This window comes from Haliotis rufescens, unplaced genomic scaffold, assembly GCF_023055435.1.
Source record: "Haliotis rufescens isolate VD_foot unplaced genomic scaffold, xgHalRufe1.0.p SCAF_20, whole genome shotgun sequence".
Lineage (NCBI taxonomy): Eukaryota > Metazoa > Mollusca > Gastropoda > Lepetellida > Haliotidae > Haliotis > Haliotis rufescens.
The window spans coordinates 17,768,613-17,785,602 of NW_025963891.1; the positions used below are offsets into that span (position 1 = coordinate 17,768,613).

The window sequence follows — 16,990 nt, forward strand, 5'->3', positions numbered from 1 at the left end:
CTTGGTATATATTTATCTGGCGTTTAATGAACCATGCGGTCAGGGTCTGATGAAGCAATGAACAAACTGGCCTAACAACCCACATCCAATCCATTAGTCATGTCTTACGACCAGCATAGGATGCTGGGGGCCATTCTAACTCAAATCCCCACAGGGTAATCTGTATGTAAGAAGTGTGAATAACACAGTGTGCACAGTGACATCCTTTTTCAATAGATTTTGAAGTTTAATACATAGGTATTTTAGAATCTGTGTGATTTAATCTATCTTAGAAAAATCTAAATACTCTGCACATTCTGACAGCAAACATCTGTAACATACAGACTGCTGACACTGTCTAGCTATCAGTGGTTCAGCAACTAATGCTTGCTGTAAGATGCGACTAACAGGATCGGGTGGTCAGGCTTGCTGATTTGGTTGATGCACGTCATCGTGTCCTAATTGTGTGGATCGATGCTCATGATGTCAATCACTAGATTGGACCAGACTTGATTATTGACAGATCACTGTCATATAACTGGAATATTGCTGAGAGCGGCGTTAAACAACAAACTAAATCACCAAACCTGCCAAGCCAAATCTATGGGAAGTTGACAAATATCATAAATACTATTCATACAATTCACATGATATCGCCACTGTGAGCCATTGAATACATTGAGAGGACTATACTAACCGCATATTATTTAAAAAGAAATTTATGTGATATCATGCAGCTTGGTATAAACTTACCTGTGGTTTCTACCAGGAAACTGGTAGCACACATTCTTCCTGTTTGAAATCAACAGGCCTGGCGATGGCGATGTTTACTGTGTTACCATGGATACTACTACAGGACATGCTGATGTATATTTCAGAACAGGAAAAAGACTCCTTCCTTGTATGCTATTTCCTGTCTTGATAGGACTGTTCACAACGAAAAACACATTAAATCACGTTGTGAGTATTGATTGATACAGTATTTGCATTTTCTAACCTTTGAACTAATTAGTGCAGATCTTTCAGTTTAAACGAAACTACAACTTTTTAATACAGGCGAAATACTTCTTCCTGTACTGTATGTGTATTGTGAGTGAGTGAGTATGGTTTTACGCCGCTTTTAGCAATATTCCAGCAATATCACGGTGGGGGACACCAGAAATGGGCTTCACACATTGTACCCATGTCGGGTATGTGTATTGTGTAGTTTGATATACTACTCAGAAGAACTTAACATGGCTCTTCTGTTTATTAGGCTATGTAGTTACTCATGATTTTGACATTTATGTGTAACTAAGGGGAATTACATCATCTCTCCCTAGTTGTGTAGCAACATTAATTAATGATGGTGAGCTTATCTGTACTGAGAGTGAAGAAATTTAGTATACAGCCTGCTACCGCAAAATCATGAAGCCATTTTCTGTATTGGACAATTGACACACTGCGACTTCAGTGTTGTGAAAAAAATGTCTATGACTTTAAAAAGTAAGGGAATGTTGCGATGTGACAACTTTTTGTTGCAATTGTTGCAATTATTTGTGTGTGTGTGTGTGTGTGTGTGTGTGTGTGTGTGTGTGTGTGTGTGTGTGTGTGTGTGTGTTTGCTGCTCTTACTGTCTTAGCAAATTGTCAGCAGTATCCCAGCGGGGAATACCTAAAGTGGGTTTCACACATCGCATACCTGTGACGAGCAAATGCTTAACCACTGATGCTTATGCTGATTATATATGTAGGGTTTGCTTTTCCTTATCAACATTTGGATTATATCATTGTACCACAGTGTCACTGGTGGGTGGAAACATGGAAGCCCTTTGCCCTTGACATTCAACAACATTTAACAAAAGTGTCAAGGTCAAAAGGGTTACTTGATACTCAAAAAATCATACAAGGCGGTCTCATAGGTGATGACAAGGTTGATATACTAGTATATGCTTGAGTTCATAGGATACAAGATACACTACAATGTAAAACAACAGGTTAATGGATGATATGGAGTCATACCCTTCCAAGGCACAATATATGCTCCTTCCACATAAAACACAATAAAATATCACAGACATTTAGGAAGGCAAATAAAATGTTTTGAGCAAAATACATCTCAACGTATCAAAACACTTCGATCACCATACATTAAAATTCAAATATTTTTTGTCATCACAATAGTTATCTCCAATTGTAACATGTTCAACCCTTTATTGAGGCCTTAAAAAGTAAAAGAATTGGTTCTCAGGCAATGACTTTTGAAAATAAAGTGCGGGCAGGCGGTGCTTTTTTGGGGGTTTGTTCAAACTAGTATGTAACCAAATAAACAGTTGTGTACCATCAACCTGGGAAAGGGCCTCCGTACATAAACAGGCATACAAACTCCTACTGCCGCCATGACCATAACACGAGATGCACAGTAAAGCAGTGTGCATGGAAAGGGAAGTAACTGTGTGCTATATTGGATCACATTGTTTTTAAGTATTAGGATTTTTATATTTTTTTGAAAATGGAAATAAAAACGAAACATGCGGCAGACTTTATGAAGATGCACGCGGCGCCTGAGAACAAGGACTATTATTGTTTTTAGCTTGTTGATGGGATTTTGTGGAACAAACTCCCCACGTTTTCACAAAGAATGTGATAAACCATAAGCAGCTAATACTGAGAGTAGCAGGGGTAAGACTATTGCTCATATCTCACTTGTCGCAGCTCAATTTGGACAAGTGTTTTTTGCAAATAACTAGATTTTGGATGCAAAAAACTAGTCCCTTTAAATTTTCACTTGTCTCGGACTAACGGACAAGTGGCAATGTCTATCCCTGAACTAGTACCGGGTATAGCAAAGTTTTTATTGAGGACAAGAATCTATTCAACAATAAGATATCATCTGTAGTCCAGTTCCCTGTCAGACAGCGGTGTTTGAAATTAAGGATCCACGAGGATTTGTATCTAACACCCCTCAAATCTTATACTATTAACATTAGGTTATGAGAAGCATCCCTCAACGTTCACGCTTAATTTCAAACTGTTTCACATAACCCTGAAGAAAAGTGATTGAGTATGGTTTTACGCCACTTTTAGCAATATTCCAGCAATATCACGTTGAGGGACCAATGTGGGGAATCGAACCCGGGCCTTTGGTGTGACGAGTGAACGCATTAACCATTAAGCTACCCAACTGCACCCCCTGAAGATAAGAAATTGGGTTGGACAGGCAGCCAACTTTTTGTTCTTGTTTGAGTTGGTGTGACAAAAACAATACTTTCAGTCTGAAGTAATGCAGTCTATAGCCAAATACTGAAATAGAAACACAAAACTAAACTGCTTATTAATGGATCTTAGACATCAGTGTCATGCAAATACTCTTTAAATACAGGGATGAGAATGGATTTTTCCTTTTCAGCTGAAACTTCTTTGCAATGAAGTGTGGTCTACAATTTGGGGGTGTTTATGGGGGAAGCCAACAAATGTTTGGTCACTAAAATATGCGGATCCGCGGAAGATTCTCATCACTGTGAATAGGAAAATGACATCTTGTACAGAAAATGCTATGTTGAAGTCAGTGAGAAAATGTGTGGTTATCCAAATTTCTTACATTATTTCATCTGATAAGTGTTACAGATTATAGGTAGATTACAGACACTGACACATTACAGAGGATTCATGGTTAATACTGAGATTCTGTAGATTATTTGTTAACTTGATTATTTAAAGTCAAACATCAACATATTTCTAGAACGTAAGGCCTCATGCAATGGTCAGCACAGAAGACACTGGGATCACAGAAACAATAGTCCAAGGCAACAGAAGACGATAATGAACAGAGTTAGGTAGAACTGGTCACTCTTTGTTACGTCAAAGTTTCGTTGTTATTTGGTATGTCACTGTACAGACAAGGATGATCTATTGACAAGTAATTAGACATTACCCGGTACATTAAATCATGTTATGTAACATATATGTGAACTGTTTTGTTAATAAACTAACAAATATCAGGGAGATATGCAAAGTTGTTCAACAACACATCAAATGCACAACATGCTTATCATACCAGTATGAATTTGTGAGGACCAATGGTGACATGTCTTGAAGCACACTCAGTAAGACATGGTGGTTGGCATGAGTGAGTGAGTGTGTGTGAGTGTGTGAGTTTGGTTTTATGCCGCTTTTAGCAATATTCCAGCAACATCATGGCGAGGGACATCAGAAATGGGCTTCACACATTGTACCCATGTCAGGATTCAAACTCAGGTCTTCGGCGTGACGAGTGAACGCTTTAACCACTAGGCTACCCGACCACCCCCTGGTTGGCATGACAACCATGTGAGTGTTGTACTGACATTACTCCTTCAATGTTGTCTTAAGGTGTCTTCCCAAAGCAAGCATGTCCTCTAGCCTATATCCAAGCCTAGTTTTTACCCTTGCCACATGAAGGCCACTTTTCTAGGCTCGAACCTGGCACCACCTAGATCACGAGTTGTGTCCCTTGTAATGAAAACGCGATATCCAATCATTTGCTGACCATTTGCTGAATCATGGGCTGACCATTTGCTGACAAGGTTTTGCTTGTCTTTAGCTTTAGCAAATTATGTTTAGTTGATCGGAAAAATGCATTAATACATATGTAGTCTACTCTTTGTACATGATTGCCATCTGAATCTATGGTCTTGGCTACTAGCACATAGTGAGTGAGTGAGTTTTGGTTTTACGCCGCTTTTAGCAATATTCCAGCAATAGCACGGCAGGGGATACCAGAAATGGGCTTCAGACATTGTACCCATATCGGGATTCGAACCCGGTCTTCGGCGTGACGAGCGAACGCTTTAACCACTAGGCTTCCCGACCGCCCCACTAGAACATAGAGGACTGCTACATGACGTATATGACGTAATCTAAGCATGTGTTTTGTTTATTTAAAGCATAAATAGTTTATTGTTAAGCAAGTTTGTCTCTGCAGCCGACTCGTCTCGCATCACCATGCAGATGACCATGCCGTACGCTGATCACTGTCAGATTAACGAGACTGATTAATGAGTGATTTCTGTAATTCGTTGCAAATTAGGCGTGTTGGAGTGCGAGATTAACGGGTCTAAATAGCACTGATTTAATCGGTTCCCATCATTAGTGTCAGATAAATCCGATTGTCGGATTAACGAGACTTGACTGTACATGACTACTACGGGACTAAAGGACGGACACATGATGTACACAGGAGGGCAAGGTGAGTACAGGACGGACACATGATGTACACAGGAGGGCAAGATGAGTACAGGACGGACACATGATGTGTATAGGAGATACATGACTACGACACAGAGGGCCACAACACACAAACTGAGACAGCAATCAGTCCAATGTCTGCATCCCGGCTTGGTCCTCTTGGTACCTCCCAGTTTCACCTCCAACCTCCATTGTTCACAAAAATATCTTGGCAATATGACTGTAACCCCATTTTAACACATGACAGTTGTAATGGCTACAAACAGTCTGTGTCAAGCCCTGCACTTCTACAGATCTATGGCGAGTCGGGTCCAATTCCTGTCTACACTATGTTCGGATTTCACTGTCGTTCCACTGACTATTGCTGTATGCAATTTCAAAATATTCATCTCCAATGAACTGATCACACTTGACACACCCTTAGGACGGAAGATGATTAAAAATGCAAGCACTTCATGCTACATCTGATAGTCACAAACTGCAGACATCATTCCTTCATCTGTAATTCAATGGATGACCGGAACCACTAGTGAGGTCAGATTTTCTGTGAGCCATGATATGGAGAATGTTTCAGTGTCTCTAAGAATATGCTTTCCTCTTCTAAGTACTCCTTGTCCTGAATTGAAAAATGTCAAATTTAAATGAGAATGCATTCCAATTACAGTTAAGCTACAACAAATCCACGAAAAAACAACAACATAACAACTCATATTCATTCCAAACAGATAACTCCAATCTAAATCACTTGTTGCAACCTTTCAAAACGCAAGTCCGATCTTTGCTTAATTCCAGTTCGTGACTAGAAAGGTGCACAGAAGCAGCTCCATCCAATCAAAGAGAGTGCTTATGTTCTCATTGAAAGATGTTTTGTATTATCAGGAATTAAAACCAAGTATTCAATGTTTTTACAATGAAGTTTCTTTTGACCTTGACCTTCATTGGAGGTCATCAAAAGCATTACTTGTTGCAAACATATGTGGTGTTAGAAATAATGACAATACTTTCAGAATGAAACTATTTCAGGAGTCATTCATAAGTGAATGACCTTCAAACTGACCTTGACATCTGACACAATAGTGACAAATGATAACTGATAGGAAATTGCTTTGATTTTGCAGGAATGAATACAAAATTTCCAGAAATTTGAGCCATGTTTCATGTGACCTTGACCTTAAACAGGTCACCTAAAAGTTGATGCAATTGATGAAATCATTGTGATCCAATGAGAAAATATTCTGCAGGGGCACATAGGTGATACAACATGTCTAAAAACGCTAGCATCTGTCAAAAGTGTTGAGAAAATTTTGGCAGCGATGGTGCATCAACCCCTACAGGTGGAGACTTCACAAAATACCAGTCACTACCCAGCTGTGTGAACGTGTATCATAATATATAAGATAGCTACACGATAAATCGCAAAGAATAATGAAGAACGAAGCATGGTTTATTTCACATTGTTCTATCATGACGTCATTTCTGGAGATTCGAACATGCGCTCACAACTTGATGACGTATATATGACGATGTTATTTTTGAGAGGGGAGTGTCTGGTGAGTTGTTCCCCATAGATGTAGCTGGGTAATACAGATAAACGTGATGGCCGAACGATCACATCCCAAAGCAGGAGAGATACGACAATCGGTATTGGGACAAAAGATACAGGTAATCGAAGTTAGGATTGTGAGAATATCTGGGAAATACCCACCGTTGCATAAAATGGACTTATTGCGGAAGACATCATTATTTAAATACGGGTAAATATTTTTAAAGCTTGTACAATTTATCGTCATCCTTAAAGAGTCTATATATAATGTTGATATCTCGTATAAGAAACAAACGACTCATGCCCTCACGGTTTATTCTCCCTGCAGTGTTTTATTGTACAATAAACCACTCCCATTTGTCTCCCACTCCCACTCAAGCCAACTCCCTCACTAACTCACCTTCAAGGCTTCAATCTTCCACATACGTACTGATCTGTCTGCTGCTATCGATGATGTTATGGACTCGATGGCATTGAAGGAAAAATTCATACCCGAATTACCATGATACATCATGTTCCCAGCATGCATTGGAGTTCGCATACCATTGACAGGGGACATCATCGGTCCTCCCGTCGTCATCGGCACTGCAACAAAACAGAGGACAGTGAGGACATTGGGAGGACTATTATGCAACAACAGAAACTATTCATTCGGTGACGAAAGGAAAAGTTAGTAATGTGAGGTGAGGTTAAAAGGGGTTTAACGTCGTGTTCAAGATTATTGCACAAAGTGGCATTACATAACCATGGTCCCCGTGAAGATTCCGGGGTAGAATAGGTCTTCAGCAACCCATACTTGCTGTAAAAGGCGACTATGCTTGCCATAAAAGGCGACTAATGGGATCACGTGGTCAGGCTTGCTGACTTGGTTGATACATGTCATCGATCCCAATTGCGTGGATCGATGCTCATGATGTCAATCACAGGATTGTCTGGTCCAGACTTAATTATTTATAGACCGCCGTCATATAGCTGGACTATTGCTGAGTGCGGCGTTAAACAACAAACAAACAAACATAACCATGATTCGCTACTCTGGAAATTTGTTAATCTGGACAACTGCAATTGGACCCTAACATTCTGATTAACAGGGTTTCACAGTATGTGAGAGATGGGAGTTTCCACTGACTGTGTGCAGGAACAAGGTTGGAGTCTCCAGGTCGCAACGGTGTCCGACAGTTTGTACACAGAGAAGAGTTCTTCAGGTTTTCCACATCCTTCTTCTCCTTAGCAAGTCGCAACTTCTCCTGAAAATAAACGATTCTTAACACTGCAAGGTTTATAATTCAACATACCAAAAATAAAAGGCGACTAAGCTTGTCATAAGGGGCGACTAACGGGATTGGGTGGTCAGGCTCTATGACTTGGTTGATGCATGTCATTGTCTCCCAAATGCGTGGATCGATGCTCATGATGCCAATCACTGGATTGTCTGGCCCCGGCTTGATTATTTACAGACTGGCGTCATATAGCTGGAATATTGCTGAGGGTGGCGCTAAACAACAATAACAACCAAACATATAAACCCAATCTATTCTCAGTCCATGACTTTTGAGAATTTGATGTGGGTAGGCGTGGTAGGCAGGGCAAATAATTGTTTCTGTGAAAAAATATTCCATTTTCACTCAATGTGGTCTCGATTGATGTTCCAGCAGATGAATAAAGATGACCAGAAAGAGGATGAAATCCATAAGTCAACCTTGTCTTTACTGCTACTACAGCAGCGAAATGCCACTTGAAAATACAGCCAGGTTACACGATGTTACCACCCAAAACCCGGCCCGTTTCATCAGCTTTCCTGACAAGCATGTATTCCTTGGGACCCAACCATATCTCAGCTCCTTGCAGTGTCTGTGCCCTACCTCCGAGATGTGTTCCTCCATGTTCCTGATGTTCTGGAGCTGTCGCTGTATCTCGTCCAGACGCTGGTTGTGGTGGGACTCTATCTGTCTCGCCTCCAACAGCGACTTCTCTCCATCTCGGTGAGATCGCGATGCCAGCTGCAAAAAGAAGGACTTTATAATAGTTTCAGTTGTTATTAGTCTTACGAAAAGAATTCAGTCCCAACACATGAAGCTTCAAGTAGGGAACATACTTTCTTATTGCATTGAGATAAATCAGTTTCCAGCTTCCAGAAAGGGCCCACTGCACCATGTCTAAAACGTCCGATGAACTTACCTCACTCATCGAGTCGACTTCTGCAGACTTCTGTTTCACCTGAATGGCCAGGTCAGACAGTCTGTCCTTCTCTGCATCAATCTTAGCCTTCTCTCTCTCCAGGCGTGTTCGTTCTGCATCCATCCTGTCTTCCTCTCTGTGCAGTTCCTGTAGTCTCTGAGATGACTTGGAACGCTCCTCAGCTATGGACTTCACTAACACATCATACTCAGCCTCAGCCTGGAAAACAAAACAGGACCCGTCAGAGAATACTCCAAGATGTCAGTTTCATTTTTCTTTTGGTGTGAAAATGAAAAGGTTCTTGCTTTTGCCCAAAAAACTAAAACCATAATGCTGTCATTGGACTATTTCTTTGTTTTTTTTCCCCCTAATGCCCAAGTACAAGTACCATTTTTTAACGTCTTTTGGTATGACACGGCTAGGGATCGAACCCCCGGAACTTCTGCTCTCAGGGAGGGTACTCTACAACCAGACCGTGGAGGCAAGAATAGGCAACTTTAAGTCACTCTTTTTTGTTTACAAAATTTCTTGTTTACAAATTTGTTAACCAGAAATGCCACTCATGATGTGAAGCCATTCCATTTAATGAATACCAATGATAACAACAACAACAACAACAACAACGTGAATACACAGATTCAAGATGTGAAATCTTTATGAGAAATAACAGAATGGTATTTCCCTGACCTGAGCAGCTTTGATGGAGTCACTGTTCATTTTCTCTCTCATCATCTTCTGATCAATGTTAAACTTGGTCCTCTCCTCAGCCAGAGCTCTCCTCTCCTCATTGATCTGGTTCATAGATGACCTCTGTTCCTCCAGGAAGGCAGACTGACAAGGAAATACACAATCTACATAACAAGCTTCTCTGTATTCCCATGGGGATATTGAAATACTACAACCTAATTGCCTGCCCCAAAACATTAAGCTGCCAGACACATAACATTGCGCATGTGAGTTGCATATCATGTCCCTCTCGGACACAAAGTCTGTCACACCCTGACCTTCTCCCTGACACAAAGTCTGCCTCACCCTGACCTCCCTGACACAAAGTTTGCCTCACCCTGGTCCTCTCTATCATGTCCCTCTCCCTGACACAATGTCTGCCTCACCCTGACCTCCCTGACACAAAGTCTGCCTCACCCTGACCTCCCTGACACAAAGCCTGCCTCACCCAGGTCCTCTCTATCATGTCCCTCTCCCTGACACAATGTCTGCCTCACCCTGACCTCCCTGACACAATGTCTGCCTCACCCTCTTTCTCTCTATCATGTCCTTCTCCCTGTCACAATGTCTGCCTCACCCTGGTTCTCTCTATCATGTCCCTCTCCCTGACACAATGTCTGCCTCACCCTGGTTCTCTCTATCATGTCCCTCTCCCTGACACAATGTCTCCCTCACCCTGACCTTCTCCCTGATACAATGTCTCCCTCACCCTGGTTCTCTCTATCATGTCCCTCTCCCTGACACAATGTCTCCCTCACCCTGACCTTCTCCCTGACACAATGTCTGCCTCACCCTGGTTCTCTCTATTATGTCCTTCTCCCTGACACAATGTCTCCCTCACCCTGACCTTCTCCCTGACACAATGTCTGCCTCACCCTGGTTCTCTCTATCATGTCCTTCTCCCTGACACAATGTCTGCCTCACCCTGACCTTCTCCCTGACACAATGTCTGCCTCACCCTGGTTCTCTCTATCATGTCCCTCTCCCTGACACAATGTCTCCCTCACCCTGGTTCTCTCTATCATGTCCCTCTCCCTGACACAATGTCTCCCTCACCCTGGTTCTCTCTATCATGTCCCTCTCCCTGACACAATGTCTCCCTCACCCTGGTTCTCTCTATCATGTCCCTCTCCCTGACACAATGTCTGCCTCACCCTGGTTCTCTCTATCATGTCCCTCTCCGGGTCTCCCTGACACAATGTCTCCCTCACCCTGGTTCTCCCCATCATGTCCCTCTCCCTGACACAATGTCTGCCATACCCTGGTTCTCTCTATTATGTCCCTCTGCTTGACACAATGTCTGCCTCACCCTGGTTCTCCCCATTATGTGTCTCTCCCTGACACAATGTCTGCCTCACCCTGGTCCTCTCTATCATGTCCCTCTCCCTGGCCTGATGCTCCACCCACACCCTCCGCTCCTCTTCCAAGGACTTCTGTTGTGAATCCAGACGACCGTGGTCCTGTTTCACCTTCCACCGTTCCTATGAGATGAAATATGTACATGTTCAAGACTGACTAGATCATTTAACCTTTCACTAACATGAGTGGCATGGCTAGGTGTGGAATCAATAAGCATTTGTAGCACTCAGATGTTGCTAATTTGTAATCAAGGATAATTACAGCCCATGGACACACATGGATGGTGAAATTTATAACAAAATCACATTACAAACTTTACCGCTGCACTCAGCAATATTCCAGCCGTATGACTGCGATCTGTAAATAATTGAGTGTGGACCATACAAAACAATGATGGACCTCAGGAGGATCATTCTACACAATTGGGATACATACATCAACCAAATCAGTGAGTCTGTCCACCCGATCCTTTAAGTCGCCACTTATGACAAGCATGGCTTGCTGAAAACCATTTCTAACCTGGAATTTTCATGGGGTTCTTGCCATTCTAAGATCTACCCTACGTACATGCCACAGATGTAAGAATCCATCACAGATCTGATTCCTACTATGGATCTGAGTCTTACACATTCACTGCATATTAGTTCCATAAACATGATCAATACATAGTAACGGTCCTAGATCAAACATGAATTTTGGATCAAGCTGCCTTCCTCAAACTTCTTCTCTAAAACCAGTAGTCCCAGTATAGTAAAGTTACATAAATGAAGAAAAGAAGTGTGAATTATGAGTGACTGACTTTGAGCCTACATACAAGTGGCAGAGACAGAGCCAATCACTTACCTCATCCAGCATCCTAGTCTGATCTCGGAGTTGTGACTCCATCCTGGCGATGAGATCTTCTAATCTCTTCCTCTCATTCTCATTGTCTCCCTCCTGGCGAGTGAGACGCTCCTGCAAAACTACAACACGACACATGTTTCAATAAAGGCCCATGGTTGTATACACTATTGCCTGTCAGATGTATTAAAAGTGCATCAATTTCCCATTAAAACACCATTAATTCATTAAAGTGTACCATGAAACTGTCCTTGTGAAGAAATTAATGGTTGAGACAAATACCATTAAATTCAAGGCCATTTCAAGGCTCAAAGCTTTGTTTGTTTGTTTGTTGTTTAACGCTGCACTCAGCAATATTGCAGCTATATGACGGCAGTCTGTAATTAAATCGAGTCTGGACCAGACAATCCAATGATTGACACCATGAACATCAATTTACGCAATTGGGATACAATGACAGGCATCAACCAAGTGAGCGAGCCTGACCACACGATCCTGTTAGTCGCCTCATCTGACAAGCATAGTTGCCTTTTACAGCAAGCAAGGGTTGCTGAAGACCTATTCTACCCCTGATCTTCAAGGGTTAATTGCACAAAGCATTAAATCTGTTTGATGAAAAAAACAGAAAATTAATGGTCTTAAAATACCATTAATTACTTTGCACCTATAAAATTTAGGCTCACTAAACCTCAGACTTAATGACATTAAAAACCATTAAATGGTTAAATTCCACAAAAAAAGTTTGTGAAGAACACGCATGAGTCAAATTTAGTGAGAAGGACTACACTACCCAAGCTGTATTTAACTTTGTGAGTCGGCAAATGCATCAAGCCACGGTCTGTTGTGTTTTCTGTTCAAATCTGTTGCCGTGGTGGATTTCAATTATGTTTAAATTCACCAAATTATATGGAGAAATCTTTCTTTATTTTTGCCCATAGTTTATCAGTGTTTTAAATAATCTCAGCAAAGAACCGTTAAATATACTACTCGAACAAAGTTAAGAACCACCCGATTCTTTCATATTACTACAGTTAATCCGCCATGCCTTGACAGAGTAACTACAGTAATATGAAAGAATCGTGGTCCTTCACTTTTTTTTAGTAGTATAGGATAGCATAAATCCATCTCCAACATATTTAAACAGTGTTTGAAATAATCTCAGCAAACATAAGTCCCAACTGTTAAATATGATAGGTCAAAGCCATCGGCAACATGTTTTAGCAACTATTTTACTTGTGTCTATTTAGTTTCGCTCATGGTGTTTGTTGGGCAGGAAAGATGGAAAGATATCAGTTATTGACAACTACATTGTCACAGACTTACTCCGGAGTTGTTCGTCCTTGGACTTGAGAGTGATCTCCCTGTCGTCAAGCCCCTGACGGTGCCAGCTGTCCACCTTGTACTGCAGCTCCCCAAGGTCCTTGGCATTGTTCTGGATCTGTTCCACCACCGCAGTCAGGCTCCTGGAGACATATATACAGTCAGGCTCCTGGAGACATATATACAGTCAGGCTGCTGGTGATATATATACAGTCAGGCTCCTGGAGACATATATACAGTCAGGCTCCTGGTGATATATATACAGTCAGGCTCCTGGAGACATATATACAGTCAGGCTCCTGGTGATATATATAGTCAGGCTGCTGGTGATATATATACAGTCAGGCTCCTGGAGACGTATATACAGTCAGGCTCCTGGAGCAGATACATAGTCAGGCTCCTGGTGATATATATACAGTCAGGCTCCTGGTGATATATATACATAGTCAGGCTCCTGGTGATATATATACAGTCAGGCTCCTGGTGATATATATACAGTCAGGCTCCTGGAGCAGATACATAGTCAGGCTCCTGGTGATATATATACAGTCAGGCTCCTGGTGATATATATACATAGTCAGGCTCCTGGTGATATATATACAGTCAGGCTCCTGGTGATATATATACATAGTCAGGCTCCTGGTGATATATATACAGTCAGGCTCCTGGTGATATATATACAGTCAGGCTCCTGGAGACATATAAAAAGTCAGGTCCCTCAGGCTCCTGGTGATATATATACAGTCAGGTTCCTGGAGACATATATACAGTCAGGCTGCTGGTGATATATATACAGTCAGGCTCCTGGAGACGTATATACAGTCAGGCTCCTGGAGACATATAAAAAGTCAGGTTCCTGGAGACATTTATATAGTCAGGCTCCTGGTGATATATATACAGTCAGGCTCCTGGAGACATATATACAGTCAGGCTCCTGGTGATATATATAGTCAGGCTCCTGGTGATATATATACATAGTCAGGCTCCTGGTGATATATATACAGTCAGGCTCCTGGTTATATATATACAGTCAGGCTCCTGGAGCAGATACATAGTCAGGCTCCTGGTGATATATATACAGTCAGGCTCCTGGTGATATATATACAGTCAGGCTCCTGGTGATATATATACATAGTCAGGCTCCTGGTGATATATATACAGTCAGGCTCCTGGTGATATATATACAGTCAGGCTCCTGGAGACATATAAAAAGTCAGGTTCCTGGAGACATTTATATAGTCAGGCTCCTGGTGATATATATACAGTCAGGTTCCTGGTGATATATATACAGTCAGGCTCCTGGAGACATATATACAGTCAGGCTCCTGGTGATATATATACAGTCAGGCTCCTGGTGATATATATACAGTCAGGCTGCTGGAGACATATATACAGTCAGGCTCCTGGAGACATATATACAGTCAGGCTCCTGGTGATATATATACAGTCAGGCTGCTGGAGACATATATACATTCAGGCTCCTGGTGATATATATACAGTCAGGCTGCTGGAGACATATATACAGTCAGGCTCCTGGAGCAGATACATAGTCAGGCTCCTGGTGATATATATACAGTCAGGCTCCTGGAGACATATATACATTCAGGCTCCTGGTGATATATATACAGTCAGGCTCCTGGAGCAGATACATAGTCAGGCTCCTGGTGATATATATACAGTCAGGCTCCTGGAGACATATATACAGTCAGGCTGCTGGTGATATATATACAGTCAGGCTCCTGGAGATATATATACAGTCAGGCTCCTGGTGATATATATACAGTCAGGCTCCTGGAGACATATATACAGTCAGGCTCCTGGAGACATATATACAGTCAGGCTCCTGGAGATATATATACAGTCAGGCTCCTGGTGATATATATACAGTCAGGCTCCTGGAGACATATATACAGTCAGGCTCCTGGAGACATATATACAGTCAGGCTCCTGACTAGGCGTCAACACATATTTTCCAAATCGTTTCAGGTTTTTTTATCAAGGTGCTCACATGATTTAATGCACTTCGCGACATAAGACCCGTTTAATCACAATATTGATCTTGATCATCGATCTGATTGTCTTGACTGGGCGCCGCCATTTTGTTTGAAGTAAATGCAAGTGATATGCGAAGTGAAATCTGATTGGTCAATAGGAGGGACATAGAAGGGACACAACTCGTAACAGCCACTGGTGGCACTACGATCAAGCCTGGAAATTCCAGCCGAGTTCGGCAAGGGTGGAAACTAGACTTTTATAGTCAGTTATCTCCCTTGCCTCGGGAAGAAGAAATTTAATATACTTGCTGTATTATTGTACATAGCATCAGATGATGCATTAGTTAACACTGAAGGTAAATGTATGACTGTAGCAAGTCTTGTATGTATGGTCCTTTGAGCTTCAAACTGTGGTATGCCTTTGTTCCTGACACTTTTCACTGAGGTACTTTCTCTCCAGGTTTCATATGATGAAGCTACACATCCATCACAGATTCTAATTGCCACAACCCTGTGAAATATCGTCACTAGATCAATGTAGATCAGGTATTACCACAGATTGCACAATATCTGCAACATAAAACTGTCCTCTGAATCATATGACATACTTGGAGGTATCGTGTGCACTGGCCACTGCTTCGATCTCCAGGTTTTTGGCTTTCTTCAGCCTCTCTATCATCTCTTCTTGCTCTCTCTTTGTTTCAGCAACTGCCAATCTGAAAGGGTTTACAGTTATACAGTCATTTTCTGTACTCATTCGATTTCCTAATTTGTCCCTCAGCCTATCTCAGTACCTGTGTTGTTCCTTCAGTCTATCTCAGTACATGTATAGTTCCTTCTGCCTATCTCAGTACATGTATAGTTCCTTCTGCCTATCTCAGTACATGTATAGTTCCTTCTTCAGTACATGTATAGTTCCTTCTGCCTATGTTAGTACATGTATAGTTCCTTCTGCCTATCTCAGTACATGTATAGTTCCTTCTGCCTATCTCAGTACATGTATAGTGCCTTCTGCCTATCTCAGTACATGTATAGTTCCTTCTGCCTATCTCACTACATGTATAGATCCTTCTGCCTATCTCAGTACATGTATAGTTCCTTCTGCCTATCTCAGTACATGTATAGTTCCTTCTGCCTATCTCAGTACATGTATAGTTCCTTCTGCCTATCTCACTACATGTATACCGTATATGACCGCGGATAAGCCGACCCCGTAGATAAGCCGAGGTGTTAACTTGACCATTGAAATACGAAAGAAAATGATATGACCCGCAGATAAGCCGAACCAGAAATTGAAAGGCAAAAAAACACTGCGAAGTCGGACTGCAAGACATGTGCCGGTACTCGCAGATATTCAAAAAGATGAAAAACGTTGTAATTATATTGAAAAAGTAATTATTATTTCTAATAAAGATTTAACAAACCAGTCATCCACTTTCATAATGTGGGAAGCTGTTTCTCGTGGGTTTTTTTAATCTCATAATGAACGTTATATGTTGCCATCAACAACGAAGCGCCATTTTGTGAATCGGTGTATATAGAATTATGAACCCGTGAGAAAATATATCAGCTAGAGCGAAGACTCGCAGTTTGAATTCAACATAGTAAGCATGGCGTTTTTTGTTTCAAACTCATGATGAGAATGTCAGTCAGTAAAATTATACCAACTTTTATAACCCCCTTTACACCACTATTGTATGTTAATCCAATTGAATTAAATAAACTATCATACTATGAACACATTGAATGACCATCACTTACTCACAGGCTTCTCCAGTTTATTAAACTACTCTCTCGAAAACAAAGGAATTAAGCCCCTACTCCCAACACGATCGCTAAGCACCCAC

The 16,990-nt window shown here is 41.6% G+C and overlaps 1 protein-coding gene across 1 annotated transcript in view; it reads right to left on the reverse strand.

Annotated features, from left to right (window-relative positions):
* Window positions 1–1,530: 1,530 nt before the first annotated feature.
* The window catches only part of LOC124132817 (fas-binding factor 1-like), a 53,421-nt gene continuing 37,961 nt past the window's right edge, over window positions 1,531–16,990 (reverse strand). Inside the window, exons 21-30 of the mRNA XM_048400901.1 lie at window positions 15,752–15,859; window positions 13,153–13,292; window positions 11,833–11,951; window positions 10,989–11,111; window positions 9,592–9,735; window positions 8,905–9,123; window positions 8,589–8,726; window positions 7,856–7,973; window positions 7,127–7,311; window positions 1,531–5,799 (exon numbers count right to left, since the gene is read on the reverse strand). Coding sequence (XP_048256858.1) covers window positions 5,719–5,799; window positions 7,127–7,311; window positions 7,856–7,973; window positions 8,589–8,726; window positions 8,905–9,123; window positions 9,592–9,735; window positions 10,989–11,111; window positions 11,833–11,951; window positions 13,153–13,292; window positions 15,752–15,859 — 1,375 coding nt within the window. The 3' untranslated portion in view covers window positions 1,531–5,718. The remainder of the gene's footprint in view (window positions 5,800–7,126; window positions 7,312–7,855; window positions 7,974–8,588; window positions 8,727–8,904; window positions 9,124–9,591; window positions 9,736–10,988; window positions 11,112–11,832; window positions 11,952–13,152; window positions 13,293–15,751; window positions 15,860–16,990) is intronic.